This window comes from Oncorhynchus mykiss, chromosome 25 (genome assembly GCF_057628025.1).
Source record: "Oncorhynchus mykiss isolate SJ-2025 chromosome 25, ASM5762802v1, whole genome shotgun sequence".
In the NCBI taxonomy this organism is placed as follows: domain Eukaryota; kingdom Metazoa; phylum Chordata; class Actinopteri; order Salmoniformes; family Salmonidae; genus Oncorhynchus; species Oncorhynchus mykiss.
The window spans coordinates 52,187,007-52,206,820 of NC_143046.1; the positions used below are offsets into that span (position 1 = coordinate 52,187,007).

Sequence of the window (19,814 nt, forward strand, 5' to 3'; positions counted from 1 at the left end):
CCAAACGTTTTATTTTCCAAGGTTATATTTTGGGGAATTTTATACTTCATTGGATCGAGGAGAGACAATGGGGAAGATGGATAGAGAGTGTGCTGGATTCGAACCCGTGCTGCAGCGGTATATGTGATCCGGAGGCAGCGGTTTAGTCCGTTAGACAACCCTAGGCCATAGTGTGGCCTAACTTTGTGGTGCCTGAACAAAAAGTGGGCACGAGGGGCCGTGACCTGGGGAGCTCTGAGGTACCGGAACACACGAGAAAATGAAGAAACGTTATGATACATACAGCATTGCATATCATGTATTTGCGTGGTGACATTGAGTAGAATAGAGGTACTTACAGAATTTGCACACATGGGTAAAAAAAATATATATATTGTAGCCTTTTATAAAAACATTTCATGTAATTTTACGTAACTGGAGACTTTAGTGAAATATTTTTGAATACCACACAAATGATCAAAATGACAGGCTACTTTAACACTGAAAGAGAAATACAAACCAGTGATGCTGTTCGCTCAATAGGGCTACAGTTGAAGTCGGAAGTTTACATACACTTAGGTTGGAGTCATTAAAACTCGTTTTACAACCACTCCACAACTTTCTTGTTTAACAAACTATAGTTTTTGCAAGTCGGTTAGGACATCTACTTTGTGCATGACACAGGTAATTTTTCCAACAATTGTTTACAGGCAGATTATTTCACTTATAACTCACTGTTTCACAATTCCAGTGGGTCAGAAGTTTACATACACTAAGTTGACTGTGCCTTTAAACAGCTTGGAAAATTCCAGAAAACGATGTCATGGCTTTAGAAGCTTCTGATAGGCTAATTGACATCATTTGAGTCAATTGGAGGTGTACCTGTGGATGTATTTCAAGGCCTGCCTTCAAACTCAGTGCCTCTTTGTTTGACATCATGGGAAAATTAAAAGAAATCAGCCAAGACCTCAGAAAAAAACCATCCAAGTCTGGTTCATCCTTGAGAGCAATTTCCAAATGCCTGAAGGTACCACATCCATCTGTACAAACAATAGTACGCAAGTATAAACACAATGGGACCACACAGCCGTCATACCGCTCAGGAAGAAGATGCGTTCTGTCTCCTAGAGATGAACGTACGTTGGTGCAAAAAGTGCAAATCAATCCCAGAACAACAGCAAACGACCTTGTGGAGATGCTGGAGGAAACAGTAAAACGAGTCCTATATCGACATAACCTGAAAGGCCGCTCAGCAAGGAAGAAGCCACTGCTCCAAAACCGCCATTAAAAAAGCCAGACTACGGTTTGCAACTGCACATGGGGACAAAGATCATACTTTTTGGAGAAATGTCCTCTCGTCTGATGAAACAAAAATAGAACTGTTTGGCCATAATGACCATCGTTATGTTTGGAGGAAAAAGGGGGAGGCTTGCAAGCCGAAGAACACCATCCCAACCGTGAAGCACGGGGGTGGCAGCATCATGTTGTGGGGGTACTTTGCTGCTGGAGGCACTGGTGCACTTCACAAAATAGATAGCATCATGAGGTAGGAAAATTGTGGCTATATTGAAGCAACATCTCAAGACATCAGTCAGGAAGTTAAAGCTCAAAGTAACAAATGGACAATGACCCCAAGCATACTTCCAAAGTTGTGGCAAAATGGCTTAAGGACAACAAAGTCAAGGTATTGGAGTGGCCATCACAACGCCCTGCCCTCAATCCTATAGAAAATGTGTGGTCAGAACTGAAAACGTGTGTGCGAGCAAGGAGGCCTACAAACCTGACTCAGTTACACCAGCTCTGTAAGGAGGAATGTCCCATATTCACCCAACTTGTTGTGGGAAGCTTGTGGAAGGCTACCTGAAACATTTGACCCAAGTTAAACAATGGCAATGCTACCAAATACTAATTGAGTGTATGTAAACTTCTGACCCACAGGGAATGTAATGAAAGCTGAAATCATTCTCTCTACTATTATTCTGACATTTCACATAAAATAAAGTGGTGATCCTACCTGACCTAAGACAGGGAATTGTTACTTAAATTAAATGTCACACTGAGTTTAAATGTATTTGGCTAAGGTTTATGTAAACTTCCGACTTCAACTGCATTTGGGAATTTATAAAATATGTTGGGAGCCTACAGACATACGTCTAATTTTCAGCAGGAGCCATTTGCTTTCCAACCTGTGCTTTTCCCACAATTGTATTCAAAATATTGCGAAAGGCCTGTTTTGGCAGCTGTTCAGACAACTACAACTCAACAATCAGTTGATTGATAGCCTATTTGCAGCGTGTTACCGACTGTAGGCTATGCCTTGTGATTGGTCTACATTTTTCAATCCACAGCTATTTATTTCTAGCAATGTCTATCAGAGCAGAGAGTGGGAGAGGGATCATAGAAATGTAATTTCATTCTAGTTCTATGAGAGATACAGGAGCGTTTCTCTCTCTAGACTTCAATGTTGCACAAACCTTATCCCTGGCCTGGCCCAACCGTAATCATTTCTCAGAATATCAGGCGCGGGCTGGAAATATGTTTTCACATGACATTTGGGCAGGATAATTAACGAGGAGGCGTCTTAATAAACTCTGATTGCTTTTATTCAAATTGCCTTCTCTTTCAAGTTAAAGCTGCAGTATGTAGCTTTTTGGGAGACCTGACCAAATTCACACACAAATGTGAGTTATAGATCTGTCATTCTCATTTCAAGCGAGACTTAAGAAGCAGTAGATATATTCTATGTGGGCTATTTCTATGATTCCCAATCTTAAATTTAGGTATTTTTGTATTTTATTTTCAGTTTTGAACACCAGCTTCAAACAGCTAAAAATACAATATTTTGGTTTCTGAAAAATATATTTCACATCGGTTTCGATGGCAAAATGATTCTCCTACGCTGTACTTGCTACACTATTAGAATTTTAGAAACCAGGAAATGGCAGAGCGACTTCTGCATAGTGCACCTAAATTCTTTCAAGCCACAAGATGTACCGGATCCGGTAAAATAGGTTCCGGAATGTAACGGTCTTAAAGAGGTGCCGGATCCTGTGTAACTGGAACTGTTTGTCCTCCAAACGGATATCTTGACATTGCACTACCTCTTCTCTTCTGACAGGGGGCGATGGCGGCCACCTACTCGGCCTTGAAGAGCTCCCAGCCCACGCCGGAGCTGAAGCCCATCGAGTCTTCGTTCCTGGCCCAGCGACGTGTCAAGAAGCTCCCCTCCACCTCTCTGTAGAACCATGATGACCCCCAGACTCTAGCCAGTACAGTACAGCAGGAAGTCACGGGACTGAAGAGACAACCTCCGTTTAACCAGCCAAGGACCACTGACTGTACTCTGCTGTAGTCACCTCCCCCCCCCCTGCCGGTGATATCAGTCGTCTCAGTTTCCTCCTCGATAGGTGTGGTCACTGGCTGTCAATCACACCTGGACTAGTGACAGGACATGACTGGGGATAAGGAGGTAGCGGGGTAGCAGCAGGTTTTGACAAATGTGTTAGCAGTATATTTTGGATAAGAGTTGAGTTTGCGAGACAACCTGCTACCACAGAGGACGTTGATGACCGCTGTTGACGTTTCGGTAGTGTTTCTGTTCTGCTGTCGTTTTGATTGGCTCTCCCCTCAGCATCACTGTGATTGGCTGCCGCTCAGCTCTCTGCACGTCTGTCTTTCTGTATGTCTGTTTGGTGTGTCGTTCTCTCCAGTTGATTAGCTTTACGTAGTAGTATGCTACTGCCAAATCGATTTTGTTTCTTGTTTTTGCTGTTTTTCCATTAGGAAAGCTTGAAGGGACTATGGAACAAAATGAGATCAGTCCATTGCTATCATTCTCCTATTTTGTAATGACCATTAAAGTAAAAAAAAAAATGTTTTGCCATAAATGAGACTGTACCAGAAGTAGCAATTCTGGGTAATGTAGCCACTGCTAATGTTTTTTTCCAAGCTGAGTGTCTCCCTGTCCATTTGCATGACTTACGGTGAGTCCAGTCCTAGGGAAAGTTGCAGGAAGTTGTTCGCGTGGTCTGGTGCAGTGTGGCGTCATGTTGCTTTGTCCTTTTCTTATCTACACTTATTTCTTGGTGACCTTGCTGATTCTGAGAAGAAAAAAAAGATTGGAGAGATGTCCAAATATTTTTATTGTTAAAAAAAAAAAAAAAAAAAAAATCTAAATGAATAAGAGTATCTGTAATGCCCTAAACAAGTTGGCATGTTGAAATCTATATTCTGTTTTTTTCCCCCATTGTGTTTTCTTCTTGGATATGCATATTTTGAATGTTGTCTGTCTTGTGTTCACTTTTGTTGTTGCCTGTTTTCTGTTTTGTTGTTCGGTCCAAAGAAAGTGGTGATTACGTTTTGTAAAAGGTATGTCGAGTGTCCACGAGGGACTCTTTCCCACAATCCTCCTCTGTTTCGATGTCAAGTATTGTGTGATTGATTGTCGAAGCGATTGTACTGAGCACTCAAATGCACTCTCCTAAAGTCACTGTAAAGCATTGGTTTTCTTTTACTCAAACAATATTGTTTGGGCTTTTCTGATTTGAAATTGCCTCTCGGCTGGTTTTTCCACTTATAAGTGAATGTCCGCAGGTTATTTTTTTGTCTCCTGTTCAGTTTGACTCTACTACCCGGGTAAAGGTCTTTAAACACTATTGTGCCAACCTGAACCAAGCTGCGCCGGCTCTGCTATTTTAACCAGTACAGCTCAGTACAGCTTGGTTTGGTTCGGCAGTGAGGAAAAGCCCTGGACTTCCATCAAGTTCTTTCTCTATTTCTACTTAATCATAGGTCATAATAACTTCTAGACTAAATGATCATTGTATTATTTGCTGTATTGGGATAGGACACATTTGTGGCTAAGTTTTAAGTAGCCTGTAAAGGTAACTTGACCTACAGCATACTTTTAGATCCTGTAAGCTTCTTTAGGCTTGACCCTTGACGTCTAGATATCTGAAGCATATCTGTCGAAAGGAGGTTGGTGGGTCGGGATGGGGTACAGAGGGTACGTCACCCTCTTCTGCCATTGCAGCAGTGGAGATTTGGGCCTATAGGGTGTTAAAATGAGATTCCTTTCTATTAAAAAAAAACAACAAAAAAAGATCTGCGCTGATCAGACTGCTTTGTCTCTGCTTTCGTCTCTTATTGTCTGCATGTATGCGTACACTAATAATAATATAATACAAAATAACAGGGTTGCACTCCATTCAGGAATTGAACATGTTCCTACATTAGTCTGTCAGTGTCTTTTTTGTGTTCATACACTTTATGGACCACCTTTTAAGTGTACTGTGTCCTAGACCATGTGACGGATGTGTGTTTTCCTTTAAAATACCCCAGGGAACAGTGTGTTACGCAAGCAGATAAACACTGCATCTCACTGCAGCACATGTGCGTGCACACACAGAGCAGGGGGTACACTTTCATTGTACTTCCCAAACGTCCTCCAATGCACTGACTAGCTCCTGTGATGGACCTCTGCTGCAGGCACACACACACACACACGCACGCACACGCACTCTTAGGCAGCTTTTAACATGGTAACACTTTCCTCTTCTGCGTCAAACCATTCTGTTCTATAACACCGTTTGTGTACTGACCACACGCTCCCTGAAACGGACTACCGTCCGCTCATTAAAATACGCCAACTCTTACTTGCGTACAGTACCGCCACATACTTGCCTAATTCCTACCTCCTTCACAGTGGCATGCAAAACCCTACATAAAAGCAAATGTAATATTCTGTTCAGCATCAAATAGGAAAGCTAATTCATTCTAAACACAACTTGTTCTCTGGAAAATAGTATTAACTGACTTTTAGGATGCATATAGAGAAGGTAGGTCTTTATTTCAGACCGTTTGCTAGGAGTCTCGACATTGAGCTCAGGTGCATCCTATTTCCATTGATCATCCTTAATGTTTCTAAAACTTGATTGGAGTCCACCTGTGGTAAACTCAAATGATTGGACATGATTTGGAAAGGCACACACCTGTCTATATAAGGTCCCACAGTTGACAGTGAATGTCAGCAAAAACCAAGCCATGAGGTCGAAATAATTGTCCGTAGCGCTCCAAAACAGAATTGTGTCGAGGCACAGATCTGGGGAAGGGTACCAAAACATTTCTGCAGCATTGAAGGTCCCCAAGAATACAGTGGCCTCCATCATTCTTAAATGGAAGAAGTTTGGAACCACCAAGACTCTTCCTAGAGTTGGCCTCCCGGCCAAACTGAACAATCGGGGGAGAAGGGCCTTGGTCAGGGAGGTGACCATTAACCCGATAGTCACGGACAGAGCTCTGGAGTTCCTCTGTGGAGATGGTTGTCCTTCTGAAATGTTCTCCCATCTCTGCAGCACTCCACCAATCAGGCCTTTATGGTAGAGGGGCCAAACAGAACCACTCCTCAGTAAAAGGCACGACAACCCGCTTGGTGTTTGCCAAAAGGCACCTAAAGACTCTCAGATCATGAGAAACAAGATTCTCTGGTCTGATGAAACCGAGATTGAACTCTTTGGCTTGAATGCCAAGCATCACGCCTGGAGGAAACCTGGCACCATTCTTATGGTGAAGCATGGTGGTGGCGTTTTTCAGCGGCAGAGACTGGGAGACTAGTCAGGATCGAGGGAAAGATGAATGAAGCAAAGTTCAGAGATCCTTGATGAAAACCTGCTCCAGAGCACTGAGGACCTCAGACTGGGGTGAAGGTTCATCTTCCAACAGGACAACAACCCTAAGCATACAGCTAAGACAACGCAGGAGTCGCTTCGGGACAAGTCTCTGAATGTCTTTGAGTGGCCCAGCCAGAGCCCGGACTTGAACCCGATCAAACGTCTGGAGAGACCTGAATGTTGCTGTGCAGCAACGCTCCCCATCCAACCTGACAGAGCTTGGGAGGATCTGGTGAGAAGGGAGATAATCTCCAAACACAGGTGTGCCAAGCTTGTAGCATCATACTCAAGGCTGCAATTGTTATTAACAAAGTACGGAGTAAAGGGTCTGAATACTTATATAAATATAATATTTTATACATTTGCAACAAACAAACTAAATGGGGTATCGTGTGTAGATTGAGGAAAAACAACATTTTAATCTATTTTAGAATAAGGCTGTGTAAACTAACAAAATTAGGAAAAAGTAAAGGGGTCTGAATAATATCCGAAGGCTCTATCTACAGTGCATCGTCCCTCTGGGTAGTTGCCTTGGGCCGTTACTCTTCTCTATTTTTACAAATGATTTGTGTCTGGTCTTACGCAAAGCTAAAATGACTGTATGCGGATGATCCCACACTCGACATGTCAACACCCGAAGCAAGTGAGCTCACAGATTTCGAACGAGTTAGTATCAGAATGGGTGATTTGAATAATAAACTGGTCTTTGAATACATTTTAAAACTACAAGCATTGTATTTGGTTCTAAACATTCCTAAACCTCGACTGGAGTCGGACATGAAGGATGTGACCGTTTTGAGGAATGGAGGGTCAAGTCACATTGGCAAAGTTGTGAAGACTGGGGAAGGGGAATGTCTGATTTTTTTACACAAATCAACTGTACAGGTTGTTCAGGCTCTGGTCTTGTCCCAACTTGTTTACTGTCCGGTAATATGGTCAAGAGTAGCGAAGAAAGGCTTAAAACGGAGCAACATGCCTTGCCCTTAAATGCACGGAACTAACATAAACATGCATGCCAGTCGTTACTGGTTGAGAGTTGACGAGACATTTAACTGCTTTTCTTCTAGTTATGAGTTTTATTACTGCGATGATACATTCCAGATTATCTGCATGATCTAATAACATTCAGCTCAGACACCCATATATATATATATATATATATATATATATATATATATATATATATATATATATATATATATATATATATATATATATATATATATATACACACAATGACATGCCACCAGAGGTCTCTTCAGTCTCCAAGTCTCTCAAATTCACGGCAACGCACAATTTTATACAGAGCCAAGATCGTATTGGAACTCCCTTCCATCTCCAAATCCTCAAGCAAACAAGAAAAATTACCTTTTTAAGAAAATTATTATACAACTCATGGAATGGTGGGGACTGTGAGGGGACACGCACACCATTTTTGTATTGTTTGTATGTTTAAGTGTGTGTGATTGTCCTTGTCCATTAGTCTGTGTTTTGTTACTTGTTATTGTTTGTGTTTTGTGTGGCTACTGCTTCTGTAAAACGAGAAAATAAGCAAACACTCTCTCTTCCTCTGTTCATCTCGCTCTCTCTCACACTGTGCTCTTACCTTGATGTCAGTGTACAGGCAATTCACACTGCAGTAAATAAACCCTCTCCAACCACACCCATACTAACACAGACTTTTCTAGGTTCCCGGTAATTAATTACAGTACTGTATCTAGCATCTTTCCATGGCTCTTACATTACCCTGGTCTCCTCCATCTGAAAGCAACTTGTCAAAAGTAGTGCACTATTATAGGGAATATGGTGTCATTTGGGACAATCCCTGGAAGATGCTGCATTGCCTCATTTCATCTGCGGTTGTAATGGCAGGCAGGTCTGTTCATTAGGGCAAACCGCAGCAACACGTTTTAAAACAGAAATAGAAACAAGCATTTCTTATTGGGCCAGTATAGATAGTACTACCCTGTTTCACTCCATTTCTTAACGTCTTCCGTTTGTGCCTACTGAACACAAGTCTGTTTGATTTGGAGGCAGCACTAGATAGAAGCAGGATCATCAATGTATCTGATGGTCGTAAAACGCAGAGTGAAGGCTGCCTTTGACTCTTCCTCTGTCTCTGCGTGGGCGGCAGACCTTGGAAATGCTCTGATAAGAAAGAGGCAGAGCGTGTTAACTCCTCTCACTCCAAAACCGTGAAGTTGGACCTATGAGCGCAAGACATTGAACAGCTGTCTTTTTGGTTGAAATTATGTATTATTTTTTTTTAAATATGTATTTTCAACGTGTTCACTGGGATATTTGATAATAGTATGAACATCTACTGAACAACCTGATGTAATGTGTGTTTTATTCAGTTGGTTTTTACCTTTACGAAAAAAGATTGCAGTCAGAGTGCAGTAGCACTGCAGTAGAACTGCAGTATGCTGCAAATACTGTGTCCAAAATACCACAGTCGACTGCAGTTACTGCATTTTTAAAACTGCAATCTTTTTTTGTAAGGGTAGTTCTCATTATGGCTGATGTGAGCTCAATTCTGATTGTGCCTCTGGAAAGATTTTGTTAGCGCTGTGGTACTGCGCACACAAGCACACACAAAAAAACTGAAGATTGACTATTCTCTCTCTTTCAGCAGGTATCTCAGTTTGCAGCTCCTCTGCAGCACAGCCCACTAAAGTAAAAGTAGACCATATTCCCTCTGAAACTATGCTATGCCTATGAGCAGAAGACGTTAAAAAAAATATTATTTTTGGTTGCACCCTGCAAATGAGCCCCCTGTCCCCTGCCTTACCCGTGGCTCTCTCCCCCCAATTCCCAGTCAGACCTCATGGTGATATAATTGACCCTTCGCTAAGCCCCGCCCCCCTTGGGTACTGTTGCAAGCTTGGACAACATTTTCACGGGAAGCTCAATCCCCCCCATTCTAACCACTGGTGAAATCCCCTCACAATGACCTAAAACTGTTTTGTTTTTTTTAATACTAAATTAAATTAAACACAGACCACCCCTTACTCATCAGGAGACTCTCGGGTATGTTGTGGTGGACTGTCATTACAGTTGCTTTAAGGGAACCTGGTCAAAAGAAGGTTGTAGGCACTGGATGGCTCTGAATGCACTGTCATTTTTTATTTATTTTATTTTACCTTTATTTAACCAGGCAAGTCAGTTAAGAACAAATTCTTATTTTCAATGACGTAACTGCCTTGTTCAGGGGCAGAACGACAGATTTGTACCTTGTCAGCTCGGGGGTTTTGAACTTGCAACCTTCCGGTTACTAGTCCAACACTCTAACCACTAGGCTACCCTGCCGCCCCGTCATCATGCAGCCAAAGTTACTAACCACTTTAAGAGCCAACTAGTGTTCTCTCCAATTATAATTTGGGATTTGAAAAATACTCCCAAGACTCTGCATTTCAGGAATCACTGTAGCAAGTTCTCTTGGTGCACTGTTAAATTATTGAGCCATTTAAAAAATAAATACATTTTAAAAAAGTGTTTCAAACGTGAGCTTGTCCGAGATGTTGGACTCGACGACGGTTGCTATCCATTGGAACGCTGCGATTGGTTGCCCAAAATTCTGTGCAGGGGTCAATTCCCTTTATCCAGCAACTGACACATCACTCCCTCCCCCTAGCACAAACATAACATAGGCAGAGGAGATTAAACTAATCTGGGACAGAGGGTCTGTATACGCACAGGGAGGGAGGGAGGAAAGGGTATATGGAGGGATGGTTATTTTCACAAGGGATTGAGGACAGGCTTTCTGTGTTTTAGTGGGGCGGAGGGAGGGAGGGGGAGAGATGATGTCTGAGATGGGAGAGAAACCCTGTAATACTGTAATGCATCCTGAATGATCGTATCAGGAGCCTTGTTTTGCGTGTGTGCGAGAGCGTTAGCCAGTCTTTCATGAGAGGACAGGGTTTGCATCACGTGTCCCTTTGGCTTACTTGGCTCACAAGTCACGGATGGACACAGTTGTTAGCAGTGTGTCTGTGTGTGCATGCTTTTCAACCTGTCTGTGGGTTATATGAGGAACCCTTCTTGGAACTATGTTGTGCGATCAAACAGTGGTAGCATCCCAAACACTAAACTAGCTACAGCACGTCAGGGTTGGGGTAAGGAAAGTTGGAGTTGACCCCAACCCTGCAGCATGCACACTGCAAAACCCCACCAATCTCTTGCACTCTCTTATATATACGTATAGTACCCGTCAAGTTTGTGGAAGCCAGGTAATCTGATACATCACTCTTCTTCTTGGTCAAATAGCTCTTACACAGCCTGGAGGCGTGTTGGGTCATTGTCCTGTTGAAAAACAAATGATAGTCCCACTAAGCGCAAACCAGATGGGATGGCGTATTGCTGCAGAATGCTGTGGTGGTTAAGCGTGCCTTGAATTCTAAATAAATTAGTGTCTCCAGCAAAGCACCATCACACCTCCTCCTCCATGCTTCACATTAGGAAACACGCATGCAGAGATCATCCATTCACCTACTCTGCGTCTCACAAAGACACAGCGGTTGGAACCAAAAATCTCAAATTTGTACTCCTCAGACCAAAAGGCAGATTTCCAATGGTCTAATGTCCATTGCTTGTGTTTCTTGGCCTAAGCAAGTTTCTTACCAAATAGAGCTATCTTCTGTATACTACCCCTACCTTGTCACAACACAACTAATTGGCTCAAACGCATTAAGAAGGAAAGAAATTCCACAAATTAATTTAACAAGGCACTCCTGTTAATTGAGATGCATTCCAGGTGACTACCTCATGAAGCTGGTTGAGAGAATGCCAAGAGTGTGCAAAGTTGTCAAGGCAAAGGGTTGGCTACTTAGAAGAATCTCAAATAAAATATATATTTGTATAACACTTTTTTTTGGTTACTACATGATTCCATATGTGTTATTTCATAGTTTTGATGTCTTCACTATTATTATACAATCTAGAAAAAAAATTTTTAAAGAAAAACACTGGAATGAGTAGGTGTGTCCAAACATATAAATGAGAGAGAGAGAGAGAAAATAGTTCAACCTTGGGTTAGAGCAGCTGGCTCGATCAGCTAGCTAGCAGGGGAATGAACCAAACCGACGGTACAAGGGTGTCTGATCATTCCAGGTGTGTGTGTGGAGGGGGGGACAAATTACCGTTGGATAAGGGTCTGAGATGCACTGAGTGAAGTTTGTCATCTTGGAAGAGCTAGTTCAAAAAGAAAAATTCAATTTTAGCGGTGAATGATAGGACGGGAGAGGAGGAATAGTGGGAAAGAGTGATAAATGAGTTCGGGAAGGAGAGGGTGAGGGAGAGAGAAACTAAAATGTGAACAACACCCCGCCCTCCTCCACTTGCCATCTGATGCTGAGACTGTGTTGCTATGGGCAACAAGCCGAGCGGTATAGAGGAGGATGGATAGAGCCCAGCTGGAGTGAGGGAGGGAGGGAGGGTGGAGAGGAGAGAACGACTCATACAACACACACACTAAGCCAACCACAGACAGGAGAGGAACTAGGAAAGAATCGCTGAATGTGTTTATCCCTCTCTTCATTTTCCTGTTGAAGTAGGCTAAGAGCACCAGAGATGGCAACACAAAGGACATCGAGGGGGCAGAGCCAGCAGAGGGGCAAGCAGCCAATCGGCATTCAACATGAAGCAAGCAACCAATGAGGGGCGAGTGGACTCCTCCCCATGAAACGCTTTACTGAGCTCCGATCTCTTATTAATGAATGAAGCTGCTCTGAGGCAGCACGCCACTCACTGTGCTCCCACAGAATACTAGAATCAACAACAACAACAGCAGCACAGACTGATGCCCGCACCCAGCTGTGAAGAAAAACCTCAGACAAGCGCCTACCACGGACGACATGGATTCCCACCTTCACCCTGAGGCCTCAGCACCCCCTCTTTCCGTCCCTTCCCTCCCTTTCTCAGCCCTGTCCCCTTCCACCCCCGACACGCTGGCCCTCCCTCTTCCATCGCCCGCCACACGGCGCTCCATCTCCATGGGCGACTTCCGGCGGGTGACGATGGCCTTGTACGGCTCGGAGCCCCCCTCGACAGCCACCACGGCCCCCTCCTCCAAGATGGTGACCCCCAGCTCCAGCATGGAGTTCGAGGCAGCCCGCCGGCGCCTGCTGGAGATGGAGGAGCGCCAGCGTGTCATCCAGGAGATGGAGCGGCGCCTGGAGGAGCTCCGGGAGGTGTTCGTGCGCTCGGAGCAGGAGGCAGTGGAGCATGGCGAGGTGGTTACCCGCATCGCCTGCGCTGCCCAGCAGGGGGAGATGTACACGGCTGAGAACAGCCAGCGGTTCAAGAAGGGCCTGCGCTTCAAGAAGCACCGGCCCACTATCGTTTTCTCATCCATGCTAGGACTCCGCACGTGCCTGCCCTGGCCCGTCAAGCTCAAATGACCCCCATCAACTACAGAGCACCACCTCTTCAGACCATTACCCCTTATTGATGTACAATCCCCGCTTGAGCTCTTGTTTGTTCCTGGAGGCTGGCCCTCTATGGACTAAAGACCGCCTACTGAACATATTAGTTAGTTTGGCAGCCATTGGACTCACATGGTACGTCTGTAAACCCAAAAGGTTATTGTACAAATGCAAAGATGTCATTGCTTGATGTGGTTGGTAGATTCTTATTTTCTGTGCTTTATGTGTTGGAAGAAATGGGAAAAACATTCAAGGTGCAAGTCTCTGAAGAGGCTACGAGCAGGCATTGGACTGTGAGGTAACATGGAAACAATTCATTTTCTCTGTGCCTCTTATGATATGCAAAGAGAGAACAGGGTTATATAACAAAGCTGGGCTTATGGGATGGGGGAGAGCGTTGAACAATATCCCTTTCCAACCCACTGAATTGAGAAAAGGGGAGCGAAGGGCAGTTGAGGATCGACAGAGAAAGGGGGAGTCAGAAAGCGTGGGTGGAAGAGGGCCATGCTCACGAAGGGAAACGTGCCTTGGCATTCCCCAGCAAACTCTATCTCTCAGCCCAGTAATCTTTTTGAGCTTTGAAAGCCAAGTCCCCAGTGGAGTTATCGTCGACTCTCTCAGGGCGAGAGAGAAAGTAGTTCCTCCTCAGAAGCTTCCACCTGTGGCCTCTTCTTTGTCGCCTGGCAACCCAGGCCAAGCTCTCTCTCTCCTTAAAACCTTCCAGAATGTATTCGACAAACATTGTGTCCTCGGAGACCGAGGATTCAAGAACAACTTGCTTTTTTGCTGCATTTATTTCAGTCGGACCTGCGCCATGGACAATGGCGCTGACGCAAAACTGTTATTTTGATAACGGTAGAGCTGGGCTCTCAATGCTTTAGAGGTTGACGGAATGTTTTAGGGTTGCAATAGCCATGCCATGGCCAGAGAGACGAGCAAAGGTAGGTTATATATACACCAAGGTCACAGACTAGCTGAGCCAGGGGGTGGATGTTTGTGCTGACGTCTAATGTTTCTAGCTCTCTGTGTTGTTGTCATGGCAAAAGGATGGCCGAGTCAGATCTGTGAAAGATGGAGGGTTGAAAGAGGAAGCCAAAGAGGAGACAAATGAGCAAATATAGCAATTTAATGTTATTGACGTAAGCGCATTGGTACCCACTGCAATTAATGCCCCTTTTCATAGGAAAATAAACTGAGGATGGTTCAAGGATGGGTTTGTTGAGGATGGTTCAAGGATGGGTTTGTGTGACGGTGTCTTTGAAGGTACATGGTGTTCTCTTTTTGAAAGTGTTAGCTGTTTCTCACTTTATCTGGGTCCCATGCAGGTGACCTGATTCCACAGAGAGAGGCCTAGAACAGAACACACTCGCACGATTATTTGTCCTATTTCTTCTCCTTCCTCTCCTCGTTCCATTCGTCTTAGGATACCGTTTCCCCCACCCCTTTGCTTTAGCGCCAGTGTGTGTGCGTCGAAAGAACAGCCAATTCACTAGGGGGGGGGTCTATTTATGGCAATCGTGGGTTATGGCAGACAGACAATCTCTCTGCTACATAAATTGGAAGTGTGTGTGTGCACATGAGTGCAGTATCTACGACAGCTACTACTTTCCAGGTATTGTTGAAACTGATGATACAGAGCAAATATTACATCAAATTCAAGGGTAAGGTAAAAGTTGTAGCTGATACTGTTTCAATGCTCAGTCATTTGGTGTATGACATGTTGGCTGGAAACAGGAAATGGTGAGGACCCTTTTAGCTAACCATATTTCATAAGAACTAACCTGTCATAGGTGGGCAGAGGAAACACTTCAAGGTAATTGGCTTCTTCACAGCACGGTAATTGTTTCCCATTATCATTCTGTTCAAAAGCTCCATCAAGGTTCTTAGTAGACAAGAAGGGAAGTGTTTCTGGTACAATTCGATAGGCTAGTTTAAATTGTTTGGACATTTGGCAACAAACTCTTGCTCTTGTTGGAGCATCATTGTTGACGTTTTAAATCAATGTCTTGCTTTGGTGGTATTAGGATTTCTGCTGCTTCCAGGTTGATGTTTAATGTTAGAATAGCTTGGAAGTTGGTCCCACCTTTGCTGCTAAGGCTTTCCACTAGATGTTGGAACATTGCTGGGGGGACTTGCTTCCATTCAGTCACAAGAGCATTACTGAGGTTGGCCACTGATGTTGGGCGATTAGGCCAGGCTCGCAGTCGGCGATCCAATTCATCCCAAAGGCACTCAAGGGGGTTGAGGTCAGGGCTCTGTGCAGGCCAGTCAAGTTCTTCCACACCGCTCTCGACAAACCATTTCTGTTTGGACCTTGCTTTGTGCACGGGGGCATTGTCATGCTGAAACAGGAAAGGGGCTTCCCCAAATTGTTGCCACAAAGTTAAGATTTCCCTTCACTGGAACTAAGGGGCCTAGTCCGAACCATGAAAAACAGCCCCAGGCCTTTATTCCCCCTCCACCAAACTTTACAGTTGCCACTATGCATTAGGGCAGGTAGCGTTCTCCTTGATTCCGTCAAACCCAGATTTGTCTGTCAGACTGCCAGATGGTAAAGCTTCATTCATCAATCCAGAAAACGCGTTTCCACTGCTCCAGAGTCCAATGGTGGCGAGCTTTACACCACACCAGCCGAAGCTTGGCATTGCGCATGGTCATCTTAGGCTTGTGTGAGGCTGCTCGGTCATGGAAACCGATTTCATCAAGCTTCTGACAAACAGTTCTTGTGCTGACGTTTCTTCCAGAGGCAGTTTTGAACTCGGTAGTGAGTGTTGCAACTGAGGACAGCAAAGTTTTACACGCTACAGTGGTCCTGTTCTGTGGGCATATGGCCTACCACATCACAATAACAGCACAGTTGACTGGGGCAGCTCTAGCAGGGCAGAAATTTGACAAACTGACTTGTTGGAAAGGTGGCATCCTATGACGATGAGTTTTTTAAGTACGGGCCATTCTACTACCAAAATGTGTCTATGGCGATTGCATAGCTGTGTGCTCGATTTTATATACCTGTCAGCAACGGGTGTGGCTGAAATAGCCAAATCCACTAATATCAAGGGGTGTCCACATGTTTTTGCATATACAGTGTATTGTACCTACCAATGGTTTAGTTACTTTATACAGAAACAAAGAAAGGAGGTTGGCCAGGGAGGATGGGTAGGCGTAATCCGCGACCGTTTAAGAATCCAAAGGTTGATTGTTCGAGTCTGGTCGGTGACAACTGTAGCATTTTAGCTAAATCTAAACTCAACCCAATTCACCAAACCTGGTATGTAAATTCACCTAACCTTTGTCTTTTTAGTTCCCCTGACCGTTTACATAAATGATTCACCAACATTTAGTTCTCCCAGTAATTCTCCTTTCTTGTTATGGTGACCCAAAAAGCAATCTGGTCTCAGAACAATATGTATAACAAGTTACGTCACCCAATTCGTATGCGAATGTACAACTGGGTAAGACGTATGAAACTATATGTCTCTCAATTCTTATATTGTATGACCATTCTTCCATTCATAATGTAACCTAAAAGGCATAAATGGCATAAATGGAGTGTTGGGGACATCTCGCATAGGCACATTTTCTATCATGTTTTCAGATGAGTCGACCTAGTGCACAAAATATGATCAAATGTACACCTCGACATTGTAGTTTACAGAACACAATACCTCACTTTCAGGTGATATAGGTTGAATTGACATATGATACTTGCTTAGCCTATTGTTCCTTTCTGTCCTCCTCACAGCGTTGGTGGTACATGTGACTGAATGGGTCTAGCAACCCAAAGATTGTGTGTTTGAATCTCATCACGGACAACTTTAGCATTTTAGCTAACCTCAACCTCAACCCTTTAACCTAAATCCTAAGCCTAACCTAGCTAACATTAACCACAACAAATTGGAATTCGTCAAATATAAGTTTAGCAAATTCCTAATAATATTGTACGTATTGCAATTCGTAACATACCATACAAATTGTAACATCATACAAAATGGATGACGGACATCCCAATTAGTATGATATGTTACATTTCGCATTGGTATATATTCAGTTCTGGATTTACATTTGCTATGTTACGTCTACCCCTGAGTCCAGGTTGAGGCAAAGGCGGCAAGGTGCACAGGTGACGGTGATTGGAAAGTATTTATCGCTTTATTTACAAATATTTATTAGTCTGTTCGATTACAAGGGCTATTTAGCTTCTTTTTTTTTAAAGCTAGGGTGTTGAACTACAACCAGACAATGATCGATGGAGCAGTCTACATGCATTCTCTACTTCTGAGGATCGCCCTACGCATAGGACACATTTGCTTAGTTCGTGAATCACAGTCCATAGCATAGGCTTACATCTTGACACAGGGTCAGCTACTGCCTACGTATCTATCATGCCCCGAGACGAGCAAAATACCTATTATAGTAGGTTGCATATATTGTGTTGTATGTACATATTTGGCTATTACATTATACTGAATATACTGGAAGCCTAAAAAGGGTTCTTCACAAATGCCTTATGCAATGTATGCGTGTATGTAACAGTGTGATGATGAATTCATGACCATTGTTCTATCGATGACAACCTCAAGCAGATCAGGCTCCAGGTTGGATCACTTTAAACCTAATGTCCTCTTTTTGGCATAGCACCTTGTTGTTTTGCTATGAAAAACAAAGTTTCCCAAAGAGCTCTGGGCCCACTTGCAGAATGAATGTAATGTTAAAATGTTTTTTTTTTCCCTCACTAAATATTGTTCCCTTAACCTGTTTAATGCCTGTGGTTGAAAATAACCTTCTCTGTCCATCTTCTCACTAGACTTTTTCAAACAGTCTTCCTTCAGGATTTTTCAAAATGTTCTTCCCTCGTCTCTTGTTTGCAAACTCGTCTTGCTTCACACGTGAGTTGCAGGGACAAAACAACTTAATGACAAAAGATTTGGAGACCTGAAGACTTGTACAAGCTTCTGAGCAAATGTCTAAGCTTCAGCTCAGTGGATTAATGGCACGGCCAGCGTTCCAACCCCGGTCCTTCTAAGCCAACCAAAATTGTCCTAACTTGTTAAAGATAATTAACAAGTACTGAATCAACCACAGGTCCAAAACAAGCTTCCAACAATGTTAGCTACTTTACTACATGAATGTACTTCTCTATTGTGTTTAATAATTCATTTGTGATGTTAGTGTTTTGTTCGTGTAAAATAAGCAAAATGTTTTTTTTTTCAAACAGGGTTTAATGTTTATTTACAATGATATAGATCGATATCCTTTACTATTAAATTGCCATGTTGACCTTGAAAATAAGTTTAGATATTTGAAGCTCTACTGATAAAGTGTTCTTGCATTGATTTGAAATAATGCAAACTGCTCATCGCTTTGTATAAGGGTTTTGCATTACATAACGGGATTAATGAATTTTGCTCATGTGTAGAATTGCTTGCATTCACATCAAATTTGACATAATTTCCCTAGTGCAGAGCTAACGTTTTGACATTGTTCAGGATGTTTTGCATGTACTCTACTGACGGAGAGAATGGGACTTGCAAACCGCTGGTTTCTTGAGTCTGAAATGTGGTAGAATATGGTACATTTTCCTGGAGAAAGTGGGAGAATGCTTATTGCTTACCCATGCACACATTACACGTTCTCTTCTGCTGGGAATAGCCACAGTAACGGTTGATACATTTTTTTAAAAAGACTAAACTATAAAGTTTGTCAGCTTTTACATCTGTTGGGAATGTGTCGAACGCCAGGGCACATTTCTCTCGCTCATTCTCTCTGGAGAAGTGACGCAGTTGTCCTGTCATGACTGGGAAAGAGAGTGGGTAGTCATGCGAGTCACATTGGCGCCGCAGCGCAGTGAAGCCTGCTCAGCGTAATTGTAATGGGCCTTGATGTAATGAGACACTGCAACTAGCAGAGAGGAAGGGTAACTGATAACATGAGACACCACAGACGCCAGAACACCCGCTGGGACCGTCAGCAGAATGTGAGGTGTAATAAGCAAACGTGACGTGATATAACATGTGCGCCATATTGAACTTGAGTAGGTGTAGTGGTGATGAACGTGACTGGTATTATGGGAGTTGAGTGACCACATTGACCAATTGGATGTAAGATCTTCACTTGTGTATTCAATAGGCTCCTATTGATTCCTTGGAATGTCTGAAATCTTGTGTCCTGGTTCTTAAATCTGTCCTGAAAGGGTAGGTTTCTAGTTCTTTGGTACGCCTCACTTTGCCTGTACTGTTCACGCTGAAGAATGTTTGTATTGGTTATGAGCTGAATGAGTGATCCGTACCTTCTCTAACTGGTCTGAATGTACAGAGAGCCTATGATGTACTGTACAATAAACTTAATAAACAAATGTCATCACTGTGTTGGGCCCTCATTGCCCACCAATGACGGTCAGACACTAATAAATGGTGTAGAATTATAGTGATTTAGTATTTATTAGGATTCCCGTTGGCTATTGCCAATACTTTCTTGGGTTCAAAGAGGAATAAAACAATTGCATCACAACAAAACAACAGCCTACGTCATAAATAAAACAATACATCCCTCACACTCAACTCTGGACCTTGAAGCCAGGCAGGGCGCAGTGCACGCTGACACCGTTATGGCTCTCGACCTTCGCCTCCCCCGAGTCTGTACGGGAGTTGCACCGATGAAACAAAACTGCCAATTGTATACCATGAAAATGGGGTAAAAAAAACTCAAGGCTAGTGGAAGATAAAAATAGATAAATAAAAATAGATAA

At 43.3% G+C, this 19,814-nt stretch overlaps 2 protein-coding genes across 5 annotated transcripts in view; both read left to right on the plus strand.

The window, feature by feature from the left end:
• Positions 1-4,124, plus strand: part of rps6ka1 (ribosomal protein S6 kinase a, polypeptide 1) — a 142,521-nt gene extending 138,397 nt beyond the window's left edge. For all 4 annotated transcript variants that reach the window (XM_090220482.1, XM_036962274.2, XM_036962275.2 and 1 more), the window contains one exon: positions 3,098-4,124. In XM_090220482.1, coding sequence (XP_090076608.1) covers positions 3,098-3,220 — 123 coding nt within the window. In that variant the 3' untranslated portion in view covers positions 3,221-4,124. The remainder of the gene's footprint in view (positions 1-3,097) is intronic.
• Positions 4,125-12,019: 7,895 nt separating this feature from the next.
• LOC149972037 (TMF-regulated nuclear protein 1-like) lies at positions 12,020-19,422 on the plus strand. The gene has a single exon (XM_090220485.1). The coding sequence runs from the start codon at positions 12,500-12,502 to the stop codon at positions 13,043-13,045; it is 546 nt and encodes a 181-aa protein (XP_090076611.1). The 5' UTR covers positions 12,020-12,499; the 3' UTR covers positions 13,046-19,422.
• Positions 19,423-19,814: the final 392 nt, after the last annotated feature.

Bases quoted from the DNA above. Each gene is read 5' to 3' on its own strand.
- LOC149972037 (XM_090220485.1), top strand. From the start codon at position 12,500: ATGGATTCCCACCTTCACCCTGAGGCCTCAGCACCCCCTCTTTCCGTC.